This window comes from Anas platyrhynchos, chromosome 7, assembly GCF_047663525.1.
Source record: "Anas platyrhynchos isolate ZD024472 breed Pekin duck chromosome 7, IASCAAS_PekinDuck_T2T, whole genome shotgun sequence".
NCBI lineage: Eukaryota > Metazoa > Chordata > Aves > Anseriformes > Anatidae > Anas > Anas platyrhynchos.
The window spans coordinates 27,526,500-27,545,752 of NC_092593.1; the positions used below are offsets into that span (position 1 = coordinate 27,526,500).

The 19,253-nt window shown below is 50.8% G+C and overlaps 1 protein-coding gene and 1 long non-coding RNA gene across 9 annotated transcripts in view; one reads left to right on the forward strand and one right to left on the reverse strand.

The window, feature by feature from the left end:
• KLF7 (KLF transcription factor 7) overlaps window positions 1-14,344 on the reverse strand; it is a 64,382-nt gene extending 50,038 nt beyond the window's left edge. For 3 of the 5 annotated variants that reach the window (XR_005267300.2, XR_003498283.3, XM_027461149.3), the window contains exon 1: window positions 13,808-14,336. Coding sequence is in view for 3 of the 5 variants with exons in the window: in XM_027461149.3 (XP_027316950.1) it covers window positions 13,808-13,909 (102 nt within the window). In the remaining 2 variants the exon portion in view is untranslated. Of the gene's footprint in view, window positions 1-13,807 lie in introns of all 5 variants that reach the window. The other 2 variants (XM_027461151.3, XM_027461150.3) reach the window with 2 other exon arrangements.
• Window positions 14,345-14,628: 284 nt separating this feature from the next.
• LOC140002953 (uncharacterized) overlaps window positions 14,629-19,253 on the forward strand; it is a 35,784-nt gene continuing 31,159 nt past the window's right edge. For 2 of the 4 annotated variants that reach the window (XR_011810713.1, XR_011810714.1), the window contains exons 1-2: window positions 14,629-15,954; window positions 16,979-17,129. This is a non-coding gene — a long non-coding RNA (uncharacterized lncRNA). The remainder of the gene's footprint in view (window positions 15,955-16,978; window positions 17,130-19,253) is intronic. The other 2 variants (XR_011810712.1, XR_011810711.1) reach the window with 1 other exon arrangement.

Sequence of the window (19,253 nt, forward strand, 5' to 3'; positions counted from 1 at the left end):
TCTTAAAGGCTTGCTGGATATAGAGGAGAAAGACGACAGTTTTTGTAAACAGTTTTCACAGAAGCACAACCCAGCATAAACCAGCACAGCTCTGCCGCCCTCAACCAGCTGTGCAGCTCATTACTATTTAGTGAGGCCCCACTATTTTGTTACAACCCCAGCAGACACCGCATGGGGCAAGCAGCTTTCCTCCTGCGCAGGAAGGAAAGGGGACGATGCATCTTCCGAAACACCAGAGCCTATTCCTTTGCAAGCCTCCTCCTGCAAACAGCCCAATCCACCTCAAAGGAGCGGCGATGGTTAAAGGCAGCAAGGCAGACAAGCAGAGCAGGAGGGTGAAGCGTGCGGGCTGACCAGCCAAGCTCGCCACGAGTCCCGCAGTTCACAGGAGGGAACGCCTGCCCCCAGCTCCGGAGGCTCCTCTGCCTTACACTAGCGGCTTCCTCAAATCCTCCTGCAAGGCAGTGGGGCCAGGATATACCGGTCCTGCCCCTCTTGGGCCCGGTCCAGAACCCGCTTGGATCCCGGGGAATTATTTCCATCGCTTCCAGCAGCCTTGGGACGCCGCCGAGCTGCCTGCCCAGCACTGACTCAGCAACGCGGCCGCAGGGAGAGGTGGAAACGGTGCCGGGGCTGCTCCAGGCTCCCGTGTTGCAGGCTTCGGGGCGGTGCAGTGAGCCCGGGGAAATGCTGGAATGGTTCTTAGTGGTAAACAGAGCCCAGAAACACATCCACGGCTTTGCAGAGCTAGCCCACATCAACGGCCAGCAGGATTTATGCTCCCGACGGCACCTTCCAAGCCCCCTGGGCGCTGACCCCAGCATCCTTCCTCTGCTGCAGGATCTGCACAAGGGTGCTGAAGGGAAGGGCAGAGGTGTGCTGAGTGGGCATGGAAATTCAAGGTGCTGTTTCAGATGAGCTGTGATGAAGAAAAACTTTGGTGTTCAACAGCCAGCAGCACATGGATGCTGTTTTCTGAACAAAGGACAGCAACTCGCAGCAACCCTACTCTTCCCGTCACTACTATCACCACGCAATTTTCAGCCCCGTGGCTGTATTTGTTTTTAGACTCCTCAAATGCTGAGGGTTTCCACTACCTGCTGTCAGCAGCCAGCTGATTCTGAATCAGCTACCATCACATCAAATCATCAGCGCCGTTTTGACTTCATCCCACTTAAATTCTGATCTGTTTCCTTAAGCAAACAAACAAAAACTTGGCCTCGTTTTTTTGTTTCCGTTTACTTTGATGGATCACAGTCCCCAGTATAAAAACATGCTTAATAAAAACAAATCAGAAAACTAAGGAAACTGATAAAAAGCTTTCATTGTGAAGAAAAGCAGGGAAAAGGGCTTAAGGAGTAAATGCTAAAGTTTTCTTGTCATGCTAGCAGAGAGAGGCAGTATATAAAGGAACCCACACAGGGGCAGGAAATAAATCCTTGAGACTGAATTCGAAGAAAGACAAATTAATGCATTTATGGAAAAATAGCAACACAGCATGCACACTAAATACAAAGCAGAGATCCAGTCAGGCTGAAAAGAGACCTTGCGCAGATAAAACAGAGAGAAGACCACTGTGGTTTTGGGGATACATTCTTAGCATCTGATATATAGGAAAATTGGAGGGAACACGAAGATGGAAAGTATGACAAAATTGAAAGGGACACGCACATTTGTTCCTATTTATCACCTCGGCTCCACAGTCAGTATTATAATCTCCAGTCAATGAGCAGGGGTCTCATTTCACAGTTAGATACAAATCCTTGAAAGAGTTAATAAAGATGGGGAAAAGGATCACATTACGCAGCTATGAATTGGATAAACTCAAAGCCATGGAGGTTCTCATAAAAAACAAGAGACAATACAGGAGTGTGAGGAATTAGATTCAGGTAAGAAAAAAACAAACAAGCTTTTAGATATTCTTCCCCTCAATGAGGCTTTAGCACATGCTTTCCATGGCCTCGTGCTAGGTGGATTTCCAACGAGAGCAGAAGGCTCCACTGAGGCATACAGTGAGAAATGGCACCTGGGCAAAAGAATTTGATGATCTTACAGCATTTTTTTTTCTGTGCTAATTTCTGAATTAGCAATTTCTGAATTAGCAGAACTGCTAATTAGCAATTCAGAAATTCAGACATTAGCACCGGACCAGATCTGCTTATATGCACAGTTTATTGTTGCTGGATGAAGGCAGTGGCAGAAAATGCCTTTTCATCATGTGCACCCTGCTCTCGAACCTCATTTGCCTTTGGAATGAGGCAGTCACATCCCACTGCTGAACACAGGCTCTCCTGCGACCCTTCTCAACCTCAGAGGCCACACTGCAGTCAGCCTCCGGCCCAGAGGCTGTCCATGACACGACACAAGATGACACAGCTTTGCTTCAGATTCCAGCCAGCCGGGAGGAAGCCGCCAGCTCCACAAACCTGGCCTCTCCTCCAACCTGGCACAGAGCACGTGCACAATGGGTGCTGGAAATGGGCACACACGGGGCCTTCCTTCAGCCCAGACTCACGTTTACAAAAAGGCCTTGAAGTGGATTTACTTACAGAAGCTGATTTTAAGGTCAAAAAGACCATTCTGCTCATTTATTTGATCCCTGGAAGAAACTGCCCATGGAATTGCACAAAATGCTCCTCCAGATGCTCATTTACACCCGCTTTCAGGCTGGTTTCCACTGCTGAATATGAGAGCCTGAGGGTAAATTGGAGTAGGATCCTTCTGTCTTCCCATGCACTGAGACTGCTCGGAGACCTCTCTCATCTGTCTTCGTTTCACAGGCGGGTGGGTATCCGCTGTCCTGGGGGAAGCAGTACCCACACTACCTTGCAGCGTTGTGCAGAGCACGTTCAGAGCTTAGAAACATCTCTTCCCTTCCCACCCCCACGTTTTCTTCATTTGAAAAACCAAAGCAAACAAACCATGCTACATCCTTTGTTTTATAGGGAGCCACTCAAGACCTCCCACTCTTTTCATGGAAAGAAAATTTATTTCCGGTAGAGTTTCCATTATTTATTAGCTGAAGGTGGGGGGAGAAACGGTATTTATAGGATGCCTCAGGCCATGCTCACTACAAAACAGAACTAAGCCGGTATGGTCAGAGCACTATTTAGCGTCCTATTGCGCAACAGTTTAAAAAATGCACCCTCTCGTTATGGCACTTGAGACCATCTCCTCCCCTGACACCACTGGAAGCACATTTATGAGAGCCATAGAGCAGCAATATTGTTTTAATCAAATCATTAAAATGGGCGTGCTGGTTTTTGCCCACATCCTGGTATTTGTTCCACATCCTGACAATATTTGGGATTTGTATAGACCATTCTCCTCTAAGGTGTCAAGTGACTTTGTAGACACTGGGCCAGCATAAATCTGCGTATCACCACTGGGACTTTGGCTGATCTGCATCAGTCTGCATCAGCCCAGGATCTGACTCACCGACTGCTCTGCACTTCCCTGAGTGATGGGGATGCTATTCTGCCCTTTTACAGAGCGAAAAACCAGTTCAGAAATGGATGTCAAAGGTTTCCTTGGTCTTTTCCACTTAAACATAAAGAAATGGAAAGGAGAAAGAAACTCCCATTTATCACAGTAGTACATCTGACGAGAGACACAGATTGCTCAAACAAAATGCCAAATTTCAGGGCCCTGCAGCTGATATAACTCTCACTACATGGAGATAATTCATGTGAGGCAGTCCCAGTGAAGAGGAGTCTTTAACTTCCTCTCGGAGGGTAACCATTCAGTGTCCTGTTGAACAGGCACTCAACTCCCGGACGATTAGGTTTTCCTACGATATGTAGGTGGAAACCACCCTAGGCTGTGCTTACACTAGTGGATTACACCAGGTGATATCCACTTTAAAATTCTCAAACTTGCAACAGAGGCACCTTACAATCCCTTTCACTGGGTCATGTCAGCACTCCACAATCTACAGCAATCTACCTCTTCTTTCAAGATAGCAGAGACCTCTGCTACTGTAAGTGCCTCCTTCCTCTGGTCTGACCAGATGGAAACCCCTTCCTCCCAATATTTGACTGCAACCCCCCTGCTTTCATGTGTTTCTGAAAGCCACAACACTCAGAGGCTTCTGGTTACATCAGAAGTGCCTTTCTCAACACCAAACGCAAGCTTCTGTTTTCCTTGATCGTGCAGGAAAGCCTACAAACATGCTATTATACTAACCCAAAATAGCACAAACCAAAACCAAATAAAAACAACATGCACCTTGCCTGATGTACAGCAACTCTCAGATGTTCACAACTATTTGGAGGTGCTGGCACAGTTTATGAACAGCTGGGGGAGGGCTGTCTGTGGCTGGGAGAGCATCTCCGATGGAGACGGAAAAGAGCTATTCTGCCCAAACTGGTTGTAATCTCCGTCAGTCAGTCCACTGCCCTTGTTTCTCCCTTATTATTTTAAAATGCAGACAAATTTAAAAATAAAAGCTAGAGACACTGAAATTCCTCCCCATCTGATCTAGTCACTAATGAGGGAGGTTTCTTTTCACTGGCACAGATTTTCCATTGAGCAGCAAATGCAGCCTCTCCACTGTCCACGTGTCGGAAACAAAGCCACTTCTGGCCTGATGCTTTCCATATGAAACACCAGGTCCCATCTTTCTTCTCCCTTCTCCCTTCCTCCCTTTCATACTTTATTACTCACACAGCAGCTGTAGTAGCTTGCAGATGAGTGGAATGTTTCCTTCAGAGCAGCATAAATTTTCCAGACTGACATGGGAAGCCAAAAGAAAAGAAAAACAAAAAAAACAAAAAAAACCACCCAAACCAGGATTATGAAGGATTATTTTCACTAGTTCAAAGCAGGCAGCGAGCTCTGCGGGGCTGTCACCCTTTAAAGCACTGTGCACCCACAGGTAAAGATGAAAGCCCCCGAGCCGCCCACCTCACCCTGCACCCTGGGACACGAGGCACCTCAGAGCCAGACATGGACCAGAGGTGCCAAGGCAGGGCGAGCACAGATTCCTCACCAACAAGATGCACGGCATCTCACCAGCAGTGTTTGTGAGCGGTCCTGGACAAGCGGAGCCAAGGAGGGCGAAAAGTGACCAGTAGCTGTGAGGAGCTGATGGAGGCACGTGAATGCACCACTCCTAGGCATCTCCTGCACCTGCACGCCTCACCAGACTTGCATGGGGAGGGAGAGCAGCCCCCAGGTTACAGACCAGAAGTGGTCAGGCACTGCTTACAGCACCACGAGGTGTTGTGGCCGCAGTGCTCACAAGATGACAGTCACAGGTTGTAACGAGTCTAGGTACCTTTTACTAGCCAAACTGATACTAGCTGGGGAAAATTAATCAAGCTTTAGGGACACAGGACAACAAAGGCAAAGGTGCTAGTCAAACCAAGTCTCTCACGCCACAAACAAGGCCTGGCCCTGAGGGAAGCCTCTAGAAAACAGACCCGGTTGAAACATTTCTACTAAACAATCTCCATTCAAAAACAAAACAAAACAAAACAAAACAAAAAAAAAAAACATCATTTTTGTTTAATCTAAAGTGTTTTATTGGAATGTATTGATTTTGAAGCACCACACAATCAACTGAAGTTTCACACACCCAAGATGTAATCTAGAAAGACAGACCTGCATCAAGCAGGGAAGCGATCCCAACCTGGGTCTCTCACAGCACACCTAGGAGCTGTGATGTGTTCAATGCCCACTTTGAGTGTAAAAAGCAGGCAGACAGGAGCAGCTCTCTCCTCTTCCACTCTTCCACCTACTGAACACTTTCACTGTGGCCTTTGCTCACTGGAACCTTTGTTTTCCACCCAGCCCTGGTGGCGAATAACGGCAGGCAATTAAACGCAGGCCCCTACTTCACCCCCAGCAGCACAAAGCGACTCGGCGCGATGCCGCTTCCCCTCCTGGGCTGGCGTTAAGACAAGTCAGCAAGGGGGACAAATTGCAAACGCTTGCAAACCCAAGAGCTCTCCTTATGCTTGAAAACGAAGTTTGCCCAGTGAAAAATCAGGATTAAAACCAAATGCCTAGCAGCGTAGTAGCCTATTAGTAGTGAAAGCATTTTTCAAATCTAATTTACTTGTCATGCTGCATGCCTTTTCCTCACCGCGCAGTCCAAACAGTTGCTCCCACTTCGCTTTATTTCAGATGCACGGGAAGAATGCTGCAGTGCAAGAGCTGCACAGACAGCAGGTGGGCAAGATGATCCTGTCCAAAAAATGCAAACCCTGCTTATGCCTTGTTTTGTTTCTTTTAATTATATAGATGGAGGTAATTCCACTGATTGCAGTTTCTGTCAGAACATGTTGATTTACAAACCTTCATCACAGTCAAACGTCAACCCTGTGCCACGTCCCTTTAAAACTGACCTTGGGAGGCTGCAGATTTAAGGGCAGGATTTGTAAATCAGGACACTAATTGGAACCTCGCAGAAAAGCCTCTCACAAGCCGGTGTCCTTCTCCTTTGTGTGCCCCCCCGTCAATCACATTGTCTCCCAGGCTCACCTCTGTCACCGGCTATTTCTCTACCCCTTGCCGAGCAGGAGCTGCTGACACCCCCCGTATGATTTAAGCCCTAGCTTTGCACGCAGGTCCACAACGCTGGGAAATAACCAACAGGATTAGGACGTGTCAGACACGGTCTATAAGCCCCGTGTTCAAAACCATTATGACACTTAAATGCGTACGTCTGCAGGACCTTCAGCAAGCATTAATACGCCGTTTATGCTTAAGTGACTCAGACTCTTTAGTGTACATTGTAAAGTATACTGCATGCATCTTAATGGTTCTCTAAACAACAACACGTGTGAGGAATACACAGCTGCGCTGAGCGGAATCGCCCTGGATTGGAAAGGATCCTTCATGTGTGAGAACAAAGAGAGAGAGGGTACCTGCTTGGAAACAATTAAGAGCATCAGAGCACTCTGCCAACACAGTAAAAACCATTAAAAATAAATAAATCCTGGACTTCCTGACCGAGTTTTCTACACCCGGTTTGACCCATTTTCTATAAACTCAGAGATGGGGTCAAAGTTGTGCTACACACAGGCTGTCTCAAAGGCAAGGCAGACCTCAGGGAAGGGGTTCAAGCTCACCTTTCGGCTCTTTATTTTCATTATTTCACGGAGCCAACCCCGTACCCATAGAGGGCACCCAGCATGGGAGCCATCCTGCGCTTTCAGGGCCTGCCCCCACAGCCTGGGCCTGAGGCACTGCCTGTCCCCTGCCCTCGGCCCCGAGCCCCCGACACCGATCCTCACAGCACCAGCAGGCAAAGGGAAGAGCTACCTGCCGATCCCGTGACCAAAGAGCCGAGAAAGAAAGGCTTGGAAAGGTCCTGATGCGATCCAAGCTGTCTCACTGCCCTGGAGCACAAAGGCTGAGGCGATTTCCTCACAGCAGGGAAGGGAGACGTGGCCCCTGCCGCACCAGGCAGCCCCGTCCTCACCAGCTGCTGCCAGGCCAGGGGTGCAAACACGGCCCGGCTGGCACAGGGCCGAGCGGGCTCCTTCTGACATGTGCACACATCTCCGTCCCTGAGCCAGCTTTCTTAATGCTGCTGGAATCAAGTAACTGCTGGAAAGCCCGTCTTTTTGGTTTTCAAGAGTAAAGGACAACAAGGCAACCCTTCAGTGGCTCGGAAACAAGGAAGGTAGAAAGGACGTAAAAGCCTTAACAAAGGTCTGTGACATTAAAAACCATCTCAGGGGTTTGGGAACACAATTTTTGAACTCGAAGTGGCAAAGCTGGGAAGGAGACACAGCAGAGAGTACCAAACTCAGGCACTCAAACACATGTACTGCCTATCGAGACTGATGTCAAGAGAAGAAAACTGGGCTGGTCTCAAATACATCTGGGGAATATACCTTTGTAAGATCTATGCTCCAAACCTCTTCTCTACCCAGCAACTTCTAGGAAGAAGGGAGGTTCTTTCCCTGGTGGGTTTGTTTTGTTTGTTTGCTGCAGAATCAGCTGAGCCCGGCAGCACAAGTGAATCCAGACTTGTCTGGACCATGTCAGCAGCAGTCACGCACAGTACAAAGAGGACCTGTCCAGAGGGGGAATTCATAGATGAGCTATTGCTATGACTTGAGCATGAAAGAAACCACAGAAATGGGCACTCACAGCTCATAAGCAACGCTGGGAGTTTGGAAGTAGTGGGGTGTTATAGACGAATACGTATGAGAACGGGCAGGAGGCACCTGAGAGTCTAGAGAAATTGAAAAGAAAATAAGAGTGACTTAGCACCACTCTTGAAAACACTTTATTAACACTCCAGAATTCAGCTTTACCATCAAATAGAAAAACTCTCTCCAATTACAATACCCACAAATGATTTTTATGACATTTTGAGTGTGGTGATCAATATCCTCCAATGTTTTTTCCCCTCTGAAGGATGTGACGAACTTGATGTGAGGTATACTATTACACTTAACACACTGTACGCCAGTGTTGCTCAGCCAGTGAGCAAACCCCCTTTGTTTTATAAGAACAATTGCAATCACAGTTGTGCATATGCAACTACAGAGTCAAACAGCTTCCTTCTTGCTTCCCTACAATGTGTCCCAATGCAGAATGGAGATGATGCTTCTCAGTGGAAAATCATTTGGAAAAGCCTCAAAAATATGACAATATCCAGAAAAAATAAAAATAAAAAAAATTGTCCCCCACCCTGGAAAGCTTAAGTGTGAAATTACCGCATTGTACTAAAGACCTCCTGCCATTTCCACGTGGAAGTATTGCATTGCAGACTCGCTATATATCACAATTTTTATGTAACCTACTCAAGTCTATGCACTGCCTATTTAATAGGACATAGAGACATGGGTGGGTTGGGGGCTGTGAAGGTTAAAGCATCCCAAACAAATAAAAGAAGGCATTTTCTAGTTAATATCCACAGTATGATTGTGCATTGCTGAAAACTATGTACCCTATTTCAAAAGCACCTGCCACACACAGAAGTCACAGACAAAATCAGCTGTTTAACATTTACAACATGGATTGCAGGGCTCCACACTTTCATAACACCAAGAACTAATCATTTCTAACAGACTCTGCAATTAAGGAATCGCAAAACAATACAGGCAGCAGTTTCCAGTTTGACTTTCTCTTTCTCCATCTCCTTCTATAGTGTGAAAAGAGCTTGCTTTCAGCACATGGAGCAAGTGGAGAGCCTGCACGGATAAATGGACTGGTGCTCAGAGTCTGAAATACACTGCAGTACACATGTGGCTGTTCTTGGAAGTCAACCATTTCTGCAAGTTATTCTCAAGAGGCACGATGTACTATAAGCACTTAAGAAATGTGTTACACTGTGACTGGAACCAAGATGAAATAGCAATATTAAAAGAGATGGTTTAGTTTATGTAGTGGCCAACTATGCCATTAAACTAGAACAATGGAGGCGATGGGCAGGCAGGAATGTTCTCCAGTGTGATTTATGCCTTTCCAGTAGCAGTGGAAATTTTTCCTATAGGCCTTAAAATGACGCTGTCTCCCAAATAGAAGTCAGCGTTGAGATGTAAGGGTTCTACCAGACCAGCCACCCCGAGATACTCTGCTCTCACACGGCACAGGGATCTCAGAGCCCTTTGCCAGGATGGGTCATTTCAGCCTCCCGGCCCCACAAAGACCATGCCTCTGTAGTGTTGCTCTCAGTCATTTCAGAACAGGGTAAAATGAGGCCTGAAGACCTGATTAAAAATACACAAAGGTTCTGCCACAGAGTCAAGGGCAAAACAAAGGTTTCCTTGATCCCGTGCTTTACAGGAAATGCACATCTCCCTTAGAAGGATCATGGCTTGCTGCAGCTGAGAGCAACTGAGTCAGCCAAGGCAGGAGGAAATGTTATCGGGCAATGGTTATCAAGCAAACAATACAAGGCTATTCCCACCAGTAAGGCCTGTGACACGTGTGGGAAAGGCTGGCTGCCTTTTAGTGTAAGCCAGAGCGTGACACTTAAACCCTGCTGATTTTGTACTTCTGCTGAATCAGCTGCACTCACAGCAGCCCTGTGCATCTACCTGCTCCTGGTGCCACTGTGCTCTGGCAACACAGGGATTGCCATGCCAGAGGCTGCCCTGTGCCCCCCCCCAGAAAATGAGGAGAGCCCCCAGATGTCTCCTGATCACACCTCTGAGCACTCACAGAGGACAGCAAGGGTGGGTTGAAGTGCTGCACCTAGAGGAGACGAACCTGACTACAGAAGATGCCCTCTGCTGTTGATCTTCTAATGACCCCTCACACAATGTGAGGGCCCAGCACGAGGAACAGGCTGAAGCCCCGAGCCCAACCCTGCAACCACCTCCCCCAAAACCAGCCCTCGGCAGAGCCACGAGTCACTCCCCAGCTTTGTGCTGCTCACTCTCAGTCCCGGGGACACCCCGCCAGACACCTACCCCTGAGCAACGTGCGTGGGACCACAGCTCCTCACGCTGCACAGCTGCAGCCACGCAGGGGCTGGGATTTCCCCTGGGCAGGTTATAAATCACCGAGCAAGTTCACAGGGATGGAGAGCAGCAGGGACAGCAAGCAGCTCGTGTGGCTCACAGCACGGCGAGGACGGAGCGCCAGGCAGAAGCAGACAGACACTGAGACACCAGCCAGCTGGCGTGCAGCAAGCGCTGGGTTTTTCAATGCCCAGCCCACCTCTTTCTTTAATCTCTCATAGTGCCATGGCTGCATGAGGCTGCTGGAAAAGACCAAACAAAGTTCTCTCCCTCTGGATGAAGCTGTGCTATGGACTACTCATCAGATCCTGACCTCTCCACTCCAAGACGAAACCCTCCTGACCTCCAGAGCGCTTCACCTGAAGGAGGACACTCAGAGCTGACATAGCAAAGCTAAGCTTTTGTTGCCTGAAAACCAAGCCCACCAACACGTGCTTTAAAAATAACGTGAAATGCATCACGGATTCAGTTCCAGCTTCCACTCCAGGTATTGCCACTTTTACTACGTGTACTACGTCCAGGATGGAGTGAGAGGTTTTTTGTTTGTATTTTTCTCTTGAAAAGGAAACCTACAGAAGAGATGACAATCTCTTCCTCCCCCGAATCCACTTGCGTTACACATAGTGCTGGGCTGCTCTCATGCAACTCCGGCGCTGATTGGTAAATGCGTAAATGCCAAACTTGCTCACATTTCTCTTGTAGTAGGAAGGAACAAGGGAGAGAGGATCAGCTGACCGCACGCAAGCATTTAGCAACCTGCCTGTGCTGTCGGTGCCCTCTGTGAGTGATGGTTGTTTCCCAATCGGAAACATGAGCAACTGCCCCAGCTGGGTAGTCCTCGGCCAGCTGCTACAAAAGCGTGGTCCTGACTCAGGAAAAGAGGCAGACAGACAGGACTGTGGCAGCACGCTCACCCCAAGGCGCTCTCCAATTTTCAGCAAGGCAATTGCATTGTTTATGGTATCACAAGAGCCCCCAAACCGAGCGGCAGCAATTGGCACGAGCCAGCGTCTCCCCATCGAGGACGGACAGCTGGCTAGCACAACAAACTTGAGCTCACGGCCTGATGAGGAAGCCTGTTCTTGACCCACACAACTACTTCCCCCCATTTCAGAGACTCTGAAGCAATCTCCGGGGGACGCTGCTCTGATGCAGCCAGGCGCACTGCTCTGGAGCCTTCAGGGAGCTCAGGCCTTTTCATGAGAGTGGAGGCAAGACCCCTTCAAGCACCTTCACCCCGAATTAAAGCTGCTGCTTCCCTACCCCAGTGCTTTACACAGGGGTTGGCAACTGCGCTGCCAGCTGTCTTCCTGAGGGTCTCAACTGCACCCTGACAGCTCTGAGGGATACCTTTGGGTACACACACATACACACGTGTGTGCCCTGTGTGCCCACGTTGCTATGGTTTGCCTTAAGCAATCAAATCCCTAATACCGGGCTACGTTTGCAAGCAGTTCAGCAGACTGAAATCGGGGTCTCTGTGTTAGTGGGTCTGCCAAGCCTGCGTGCCAGCACGCTCTGTGCAGCTCCCACTAGTCATCTACTGGGTCAGCTCCCCTGTTGTCTGCAAGGACGGTCCAGGCAGCAACAGGGGAAAAAATTAAACTGCAAATACAGGATGCATTATGAGACATCGGGCACTGGTTGGAAGATCTGGGGGAAAATAAGGGAAAATGTAATAAATTATTTCCAAGTTTTCCTTTTCCAACATACATGGAGAGTCAGTGCGGTTTAACCGGGAGAGTATTAAGTTCAAACCCTGTCAGTAAGAGCGGGCTCGGGTAGTACATTGCACTGTATAAACCAAGCTGCTGCTCTTCCACACATAAAAGAAGGCAGCAGGAGACAGAGTATCACGCACAGCACTGCCTAGAGCATGCTGGCTATGTCAACAGATTATCTCGCTTTGGACTGCCTGGGCTGTTACTAATATGCAACTGATCCAACAACAGCGATGCTATGAAATTATTTTCCTTAATGAAATTATATCAACCTCTTCAGTTTAATTAGCATGTTAGAATTATAAAAGGAAAGCAGATGTGACCACCATGGATGTGCGAGCTGAATATTAATAACAAAAAGCACCCCCACCCCCTCGGTGGAGAAAGCAAAGTTGGATCGGTCATTTCGCAGATGAAATCCCGAACGTGTGCACACCGCGGCTGTCAGTAAGCCTCTCCCAGGTGTGCGTGCACACACACGGCTGGAGCCCACACAGTTTTAGCAGGGCGAACCTTTAAAGACCCAGCCACAGTCCAGCGGATGACAAAGCTACAGCCCCTGCCGAGCGACCGTCTGCGTTTCTGCCGGCACACACACCGGCGAGGAGCACGAAATGAATGTCCCAGGCTGTCACTGGAGAACTAGCACACGTTGCCCCTGTGCTAGCCAAGCCTAACGGGAGTGCCTGCAAGATGCAGCCCCGTGGCTCCTCATCCCCAAAGTGACAGTGCCGTGGGGCAAGGCAGCGCGCTCGCACATGTCATCCAGCCACATTGCTGCTCTTGCCAGCCAGCACGTCTTGTTTTTCTTTTAAAAAGACACCAGTCCACAGACAGACCCCCTCTGCCACAGCACCACAGCAGCACCCAGCTCTGCCGCTTCCCTCAGCATCCCAGCAGAGAGCTGCTCGCAGGGCTGGGCACCTGGGCACACGGTTTGTTTGTACAGCTCCCTTCTGTCACCTGCTCTTCTCCTGGGTGTTACTGGTTCACTAATTGTCATTTTCACACGTCGGTGGGGCTTCATTTCCCCTGTCAGAAGTGCCCCAGCTCTGTCTGCGCGTTAACCCTACGGAGCCTCCGAGCACGCGGGCTGGCTGGCACCAGCCTGAGGCGGCATTGTCTGGCCATACAGCCAGCGTGCGCTGCTCCCCTCCTTGCAGAAGAAGGGAAAACATGAAAAATTAAAAAATCATTCGCCCCCTAGCCGGGGGATTCAGCCTACAGCCCTTGCTGCTGCCCCCACACACCTGCCCACCTCGTCCTGCTTTCTGGTGACGGGAACACCTGAACCCCAGACGATCCGTGCCGGTTGTCAGCACCGGCTGGAAGTGACCAGCCTGAAAGGACCAAGCAGGAAGAAAACAGCAACGAAACCTCAGCCGAAAAACGGGGCGAGGAGAGCGCTGCTCACCAAGCGGAGCCCCGGCGGCTGTCAGCGGCCCCCAGGTGCCCCTTGGGGGGGGGGGGGAACCGGGCAGCTGAGGGTCTGCCCACGCGGAAAAAATAATAATAATAATTAAAAAAAAAAAAAAAAAAGAAACAAAACAACAACACAGCGACAAAAAAACCATCCTGACCGACCAACCCTGAACCGAGGAAGCAGAACGGAGCCGCGGCCGCAGAGGCACCGAGGATGCGAAGCGAAGCATTCACCTGCTGCCAGTTCTCCTCCAGGGACGGCAACGCGGAGAAGTAGCCGGTGTCGTGGACGAGCTGCAGCTCCTGGAAGATGCTGTAACTCGCCAGGACATCCATGCTGCCGCCGCCGAGCACGGCCCCCGCTCTCCGCCCGCCTGTGCGTGTGTTTGTGTGCTCTGCTGGGGCCGCTTGCGAGCATAAAAAAAATAAAAAATTAAAAAAAAAATAAAAAATTAAAAAATAAAAGAGGAAAAGCGGCCGACGGTGGAGCCGGCGGCCCCGGGGCTTTGTTGTGTTTCGGGCACAGTTTGGGAAAATAAAAGGAAAGGGGGGGAAGGGAGAGAGGGAAGGAGGGAGGGAGGGAGGGAGGACGGGGGACCCTCAGCGCCGGGGGCCGGGCGCGCTCCGAGCTCCGAGCACCCCGCGGCCGCCGCACCGGGGCTCGCGCTCGTGCCCGCCGCCGCGCAGCCCCGCGCCGCGGCCATGCGCGCTCCCGCGGCCCCCCCCGTGTTGTCGGGAGCCCGCAGCGCCCCCCCCGCTCCCCCCCCCGGCGCCGGTCCCCTCAGAGGAGCAGGCCCCGCCCCCGCCGCCCCGCCCCGCCCCCGCGCGCGGCCCACTCAGGCCGCGCGTGACCATGTAAGGCAAACGGCGGGGCGGGAGGGGCGGGGCCGAGGCGCGCCTGAAGTCACTGCCGCCCAATGGCGGCGCGGGATGGCGGGGAGAGGGGCGGGGCCTGGCTTCGGATTGGGCGGCGGCGCGGCTCCCGCCTCCCGCCCGCGGCTGGCGGGGCGGCGCGCGGCGAGCTATTTTTAGGGCGCTATATAAGGGGGCGGCGGGGCGCGCGGCAGCGGCAGAGCGCGGCGGGGGCGGGCGGCGCAGGATGGCGCGGGGGGCTCCGCGCCCGGCCGGCATGAGGGGCCGGGGGTGCTGCCCCCAGGGGTGCTCACTGAGCTCCTGTGGTGCTGGGCTCCCCGTGTTTGTGCGTGTGGAGGGGCCGCAGAGGAAGCGAGCATCTGAAGGAGATGGGCTCAGCCATGCCACAAGCCCCTTGTCTTATTGCGCTGTGGTGCCACCAGCCCCATGGCCATAGCTCTGTCCTGTCACCAGGCTGCTGCTCCAGCATCACCCACCCCCATGGGGCCAGGTGTCCCCTCAGCAGATGCTGCAGGGCCATCTGGTTTCGCAGCGGTCCCTTCACGCTCTCCCTGCTCCCCATGCCCAAGGTGTCCGTGCCCCCCGCTGCCTCCCCCCGCAGCCCGGTGAGCCTGCCTGGCCTCAGCTGGCGCAAATTGGTGCAGTGGTGCTCCCGCACGCACGGCTCGTCCCAGGTGTCCCGCCCGGATTGATGTGAAAATATGAGGCAGCAAAACTCATCAGCGTTAATTAGTTCATGGTATGTTTTCTTTCCTGGTGATGAAGACAAATTGCCTTTTCCAAGACCGGGCCCATGTTAACAATTTTGAATGCTGCGTTTGGAGAAGGCTTCTGAGAATAAGCCTCCCGCTGCCCACGCTGTGGCTGCACCAAGCCACAGATCCTCCAAGGTGCTGTAGGCTGACACTGCTCATACATCTTTTTATATAAAAAGAGTGAGCACCGCACCCTCGTTTGGGGAGGCAAAACATGGTGGGAAATGGAGCTGTTACAGAAGACGGTAATTGGGAGAGACCAGTCAGAGACTGTTGGTTTTTTCAAGAAAATGTTCTCAGCTGTGTGGAAATACCTCTCGTGCGGACACTTGTGCTGCAGAAGTGGCTGGTGGCAGTCTGTGTATGGCTCTGACCCCTAGGCAAAGGCTGAGGGTGGTCTGGGGGCAGCTCACCTGCAGCTGGCTGTGGCAGGGATGCCTGCTTCTCACCCTTTGCCTCAGGAGCCGTCAGTTGCCTCCAGCAGGCCCACCTCCAGCACCTTCAGCTTTGCAGAAGAGCCGGGTGTGAGACTGGACGTGAATAATAAACCGATCATTCTCATCAGTACACCCACAGAAGTGGGAATGCGCATGTTAGCGGGAAGGCGAGAGGGAAGGTCAGCGCGGCGTGTGCTGCTGGAGGTCCTGCAGGCGGTCGTTACCGATTCCAGGCATGCCTCGGGCTGGCACAGCGACACGTCCCTGGGACACCTTGAAGACGGAGGAGAGAACTGATCTGAGGTGGTCAGAGCTGGTAAGAAGCAGCACCTGGGTGTCGTAGCACAGCTCCTGCTCCCAGAGGTTTACTCAAGAAATACCAGTTTCAGAAAAAGCTTCTAAAAGCATTGCTCCTTAAGAGCTGGTCAGAATAAGGCCATATGCATATGTAGAGGCTGCTTCTGACCTCAGCTAGGCAACAGGACAAAAGCAATAAAGGTTTGTGGTGCAAGCTACTTAAACATACACTTTTATCTTCAAATTCTGTGATTCCTGTGGTTGAAAAACATTTTGGTACTATAATTCTGGCTTTGTAAAGCATACTACCCTTTTATTTAATAGGATGTATAGTGCTCTGATTGGGAAGCCTCTGCTCTAACACAGGTGTAAGAAGTGGCCTGTGTGAGCTGTGGGTTGGTCAGTCTTGGTTGCAAAGCTCTGCACCTATGAGTTGCTGTGTGCAGATGGCCCAGAGATCCCCTCTGCTGTGATAAAGAGTCATGTCTGCTTGCTACCGAGTAGCCTTGGTTTGAATTGACACTTAAAATCTCTGTTTGCCCATCTTGAACTTTCTGCTGAGGGCATGCCCTTGTAGGAGCAGCCTCTCTTCCCCTGTCAGGGTGAAGGTTGTTCTCTGGTGGAGCTCAGCTGCTCTTCCCCAGCAAAGAGCCCTGCCTGTGCCCAGGCACACCGTAACTGATGGCCGGATCCGGTGAGCAGATGCTGGTCTGCTGCTCTGGCTGTCTACAGGAGGAATTGTCTGAGGGCAGGATTTTGGCTGTGAGCCGTGAGGTGAAGAGCTGGGCTACAGATCTGGCCGCTTGCCTGGGTGGTTTCCAGGCAGACATTGCATTTTTATTGTCTTGGATACTCTGCTTTGGAGGTCACTCGAAAAAAGCAGAATGGGGTTATTGCTGTGCAGAAGTAGAAAAGTCTGGACAGAAAATGAATGTGGTGATACGCTGGGTGTTAACGCTCTCGCTTCAGCATCTGGGGTAGCATATACCTGTGCTAACCCAAAGGTAATGGAAAGCAATTTTTACCATGCTCTTGTTTTGCAGGCTGTGCTGACCTTACTCCTGGCAGATAGCCACTCAACCCTCTCTGGCCCAACCACGCCACCCACCAGAGAGCAACGCAATCGAATGTGGAGGAGGAGCACCACCACTACGCTGCCAGGCTCAAGGGCACAAAGGACTGCACAACACTCAGGTAAAGCTGAAAGATGGACCTGTGGGAAGTGTAAGGAAGAACATTTCAGTCCTAGCACAAAATTGTCCTGAAATGGGTAAAGGGAATAATCTGGAAGGTGAAAGGATCTCTTTAGGACAGCTCCAAACTTCATCACTGCTGTGACTTGTGGAAATGTTGGGAAGATGCAGGGAGGTGGTACCCAGCTAGCTCCGTTCTCTGGGCTGTGCTGAAAAACAAAGCCTGATGCTTTGAGGGAAGTTGAGATAATAGTTGGACAGGCCTGTTCTGGTTCTGAACTGGAGGCTTTTGGCCCCCATGGTCCTGAAAGGACACTGCACACTCAGGACTTACCAGAAATGAGTTTTCAGTTTGGGGAAGGAGTCTTCATCTGCCGTGGTTGGTTCACGTGCTGTAAGGTTTTGCATTGCTTGCTATCATTTATATCTTAGAACTGTGTCTGTTTGCATCAATATCAGTCTGTGAAGAGTAAAGCAGTGCTGTAAAGGCAAGTAGTGTAGCCTACTGCTGTGTACAGAGCAGTATGGTGATGGGTCAAAGCTTCCAGCAGCATGTAGTAGGTACAACCACAGCGTTAGTGGGAGGACATGTGAATTCCTTAGGGTCCTACTGAGAGCTCTGAACCCATCTGCAGCTAACCAATTCTTCTGTCTTACCAGTTCTGAACCTTTAACCATCTGTCTGTCCTCCTCAGAGAAGTGATGTGGCTGTATAACCCTCCCCCTCACTCCCCTTGTCCTCCAGATTGTGCTACAAATCTGTAAATCATATAAGAGTAGACCGGCACTAGAGGAGTGAAGTTGTTCTCAGTTCCTGGCTGTACCTGTGCTCCCAGCCTCTGGGGATGACAAAGGTCAGCATGTGTGCATGCAAAGCAGAGACCTCCGCCTCTTGCCCAAAGTGATCTTCGTGTTCCTGAACCTCTTTGCAAGGGCAGTTATCATTGCTATTCAGCCGGTGTTCAGCATCTGACATAAACAGTCTCTGATCATATTAGTAGGCTCTCAGGTACTTCTACAGTACAAATAATAAATAATAATGAGCTGCAAGGAAGACCTTTGAGTTTTGGATGTCTGCTCAGGCTGGGCTCTTACGGCTTCCACCTGATGCATCTGCTTTGAAAACCCTTCTGGGCTGCTGTTGCTGGCAGTGCAGCAATGCTGCCCAAAAGAGTGGGCTGGGAATAGGGTCCCTTTGTGCTAGGCATGAAGGAAAAGGTGGTCCTCAGCCCAGGGAAGTGTGCTCGGAAGTGTGGCAGGGTGGGTTCCTGTGTGGTGGTGGATTGGTTGTCTTGATGGTCGTGCTGAGGACAGCGGGACTTTTCCTCACATGTTGGGTGCGAAGAAGTGCCAGCCCTGGGCAGAGGCCATGGCTTTTTGTCCCTCTGCTGCACACTTCAATGTAAAAATACAAACTGGTGCCATGGGAGATGTTGTGCAGCTGATACCAGACATGAGAGAGACACATTTGTGCGTGGAATCTCTGGGCTGGTGGCCTTTTAATGACTGAGCTGGATTACACTCAGGAAAGGTATAGGAAACCTTCCAGTAAAATAGAAGGATACTTGAATGGTTCAGCAGCTGGTAACTGGGGACTGGCTTGCGTTATTACACACATTACTCTGGACAAGTGTTGGTTCGTATTTGCTGTAGCCAGCAGGAGCTCTTTTTAGAAGAGCTGGCGTTGCAGCACAGGTAGCACATCCAGCACGGGGGGCTTGCTGCGCGTGGCTCTTTGGTGGCACCGCAGGGAATACCTGTGCCAGTTGGTGCCTGTGCGAAGGAGAAAGCTGTCCAGAAAGCAGGGGTTACAGCAGCATTGCTGTGTTTTTTTTCTTTCTAGTCTTGTCACAGATGAAAGAAATGCAATGCATTCAAAGCAAAACTTGTCTTCAGCTGGAAGCTGTGAGACTCTCTTACTGTGCTGTTTTCACAGCCTCTTGGGGTTTCTCTCTAGTCCCGTTCCTTACAAAAAGCTGCTGAAGATGTGGCTCTCAGTAAAGCGTGGATGTGTGAATTAACGAGGAAATGCCTGAGTGCAGGGAATGAAAATCAAGGCTCCGAGCTCGCTTGTCAGAGCCGGTCGTGCTGGGTGCAGGCAGGTGCTGCAGCTGTTCCCGTGCAC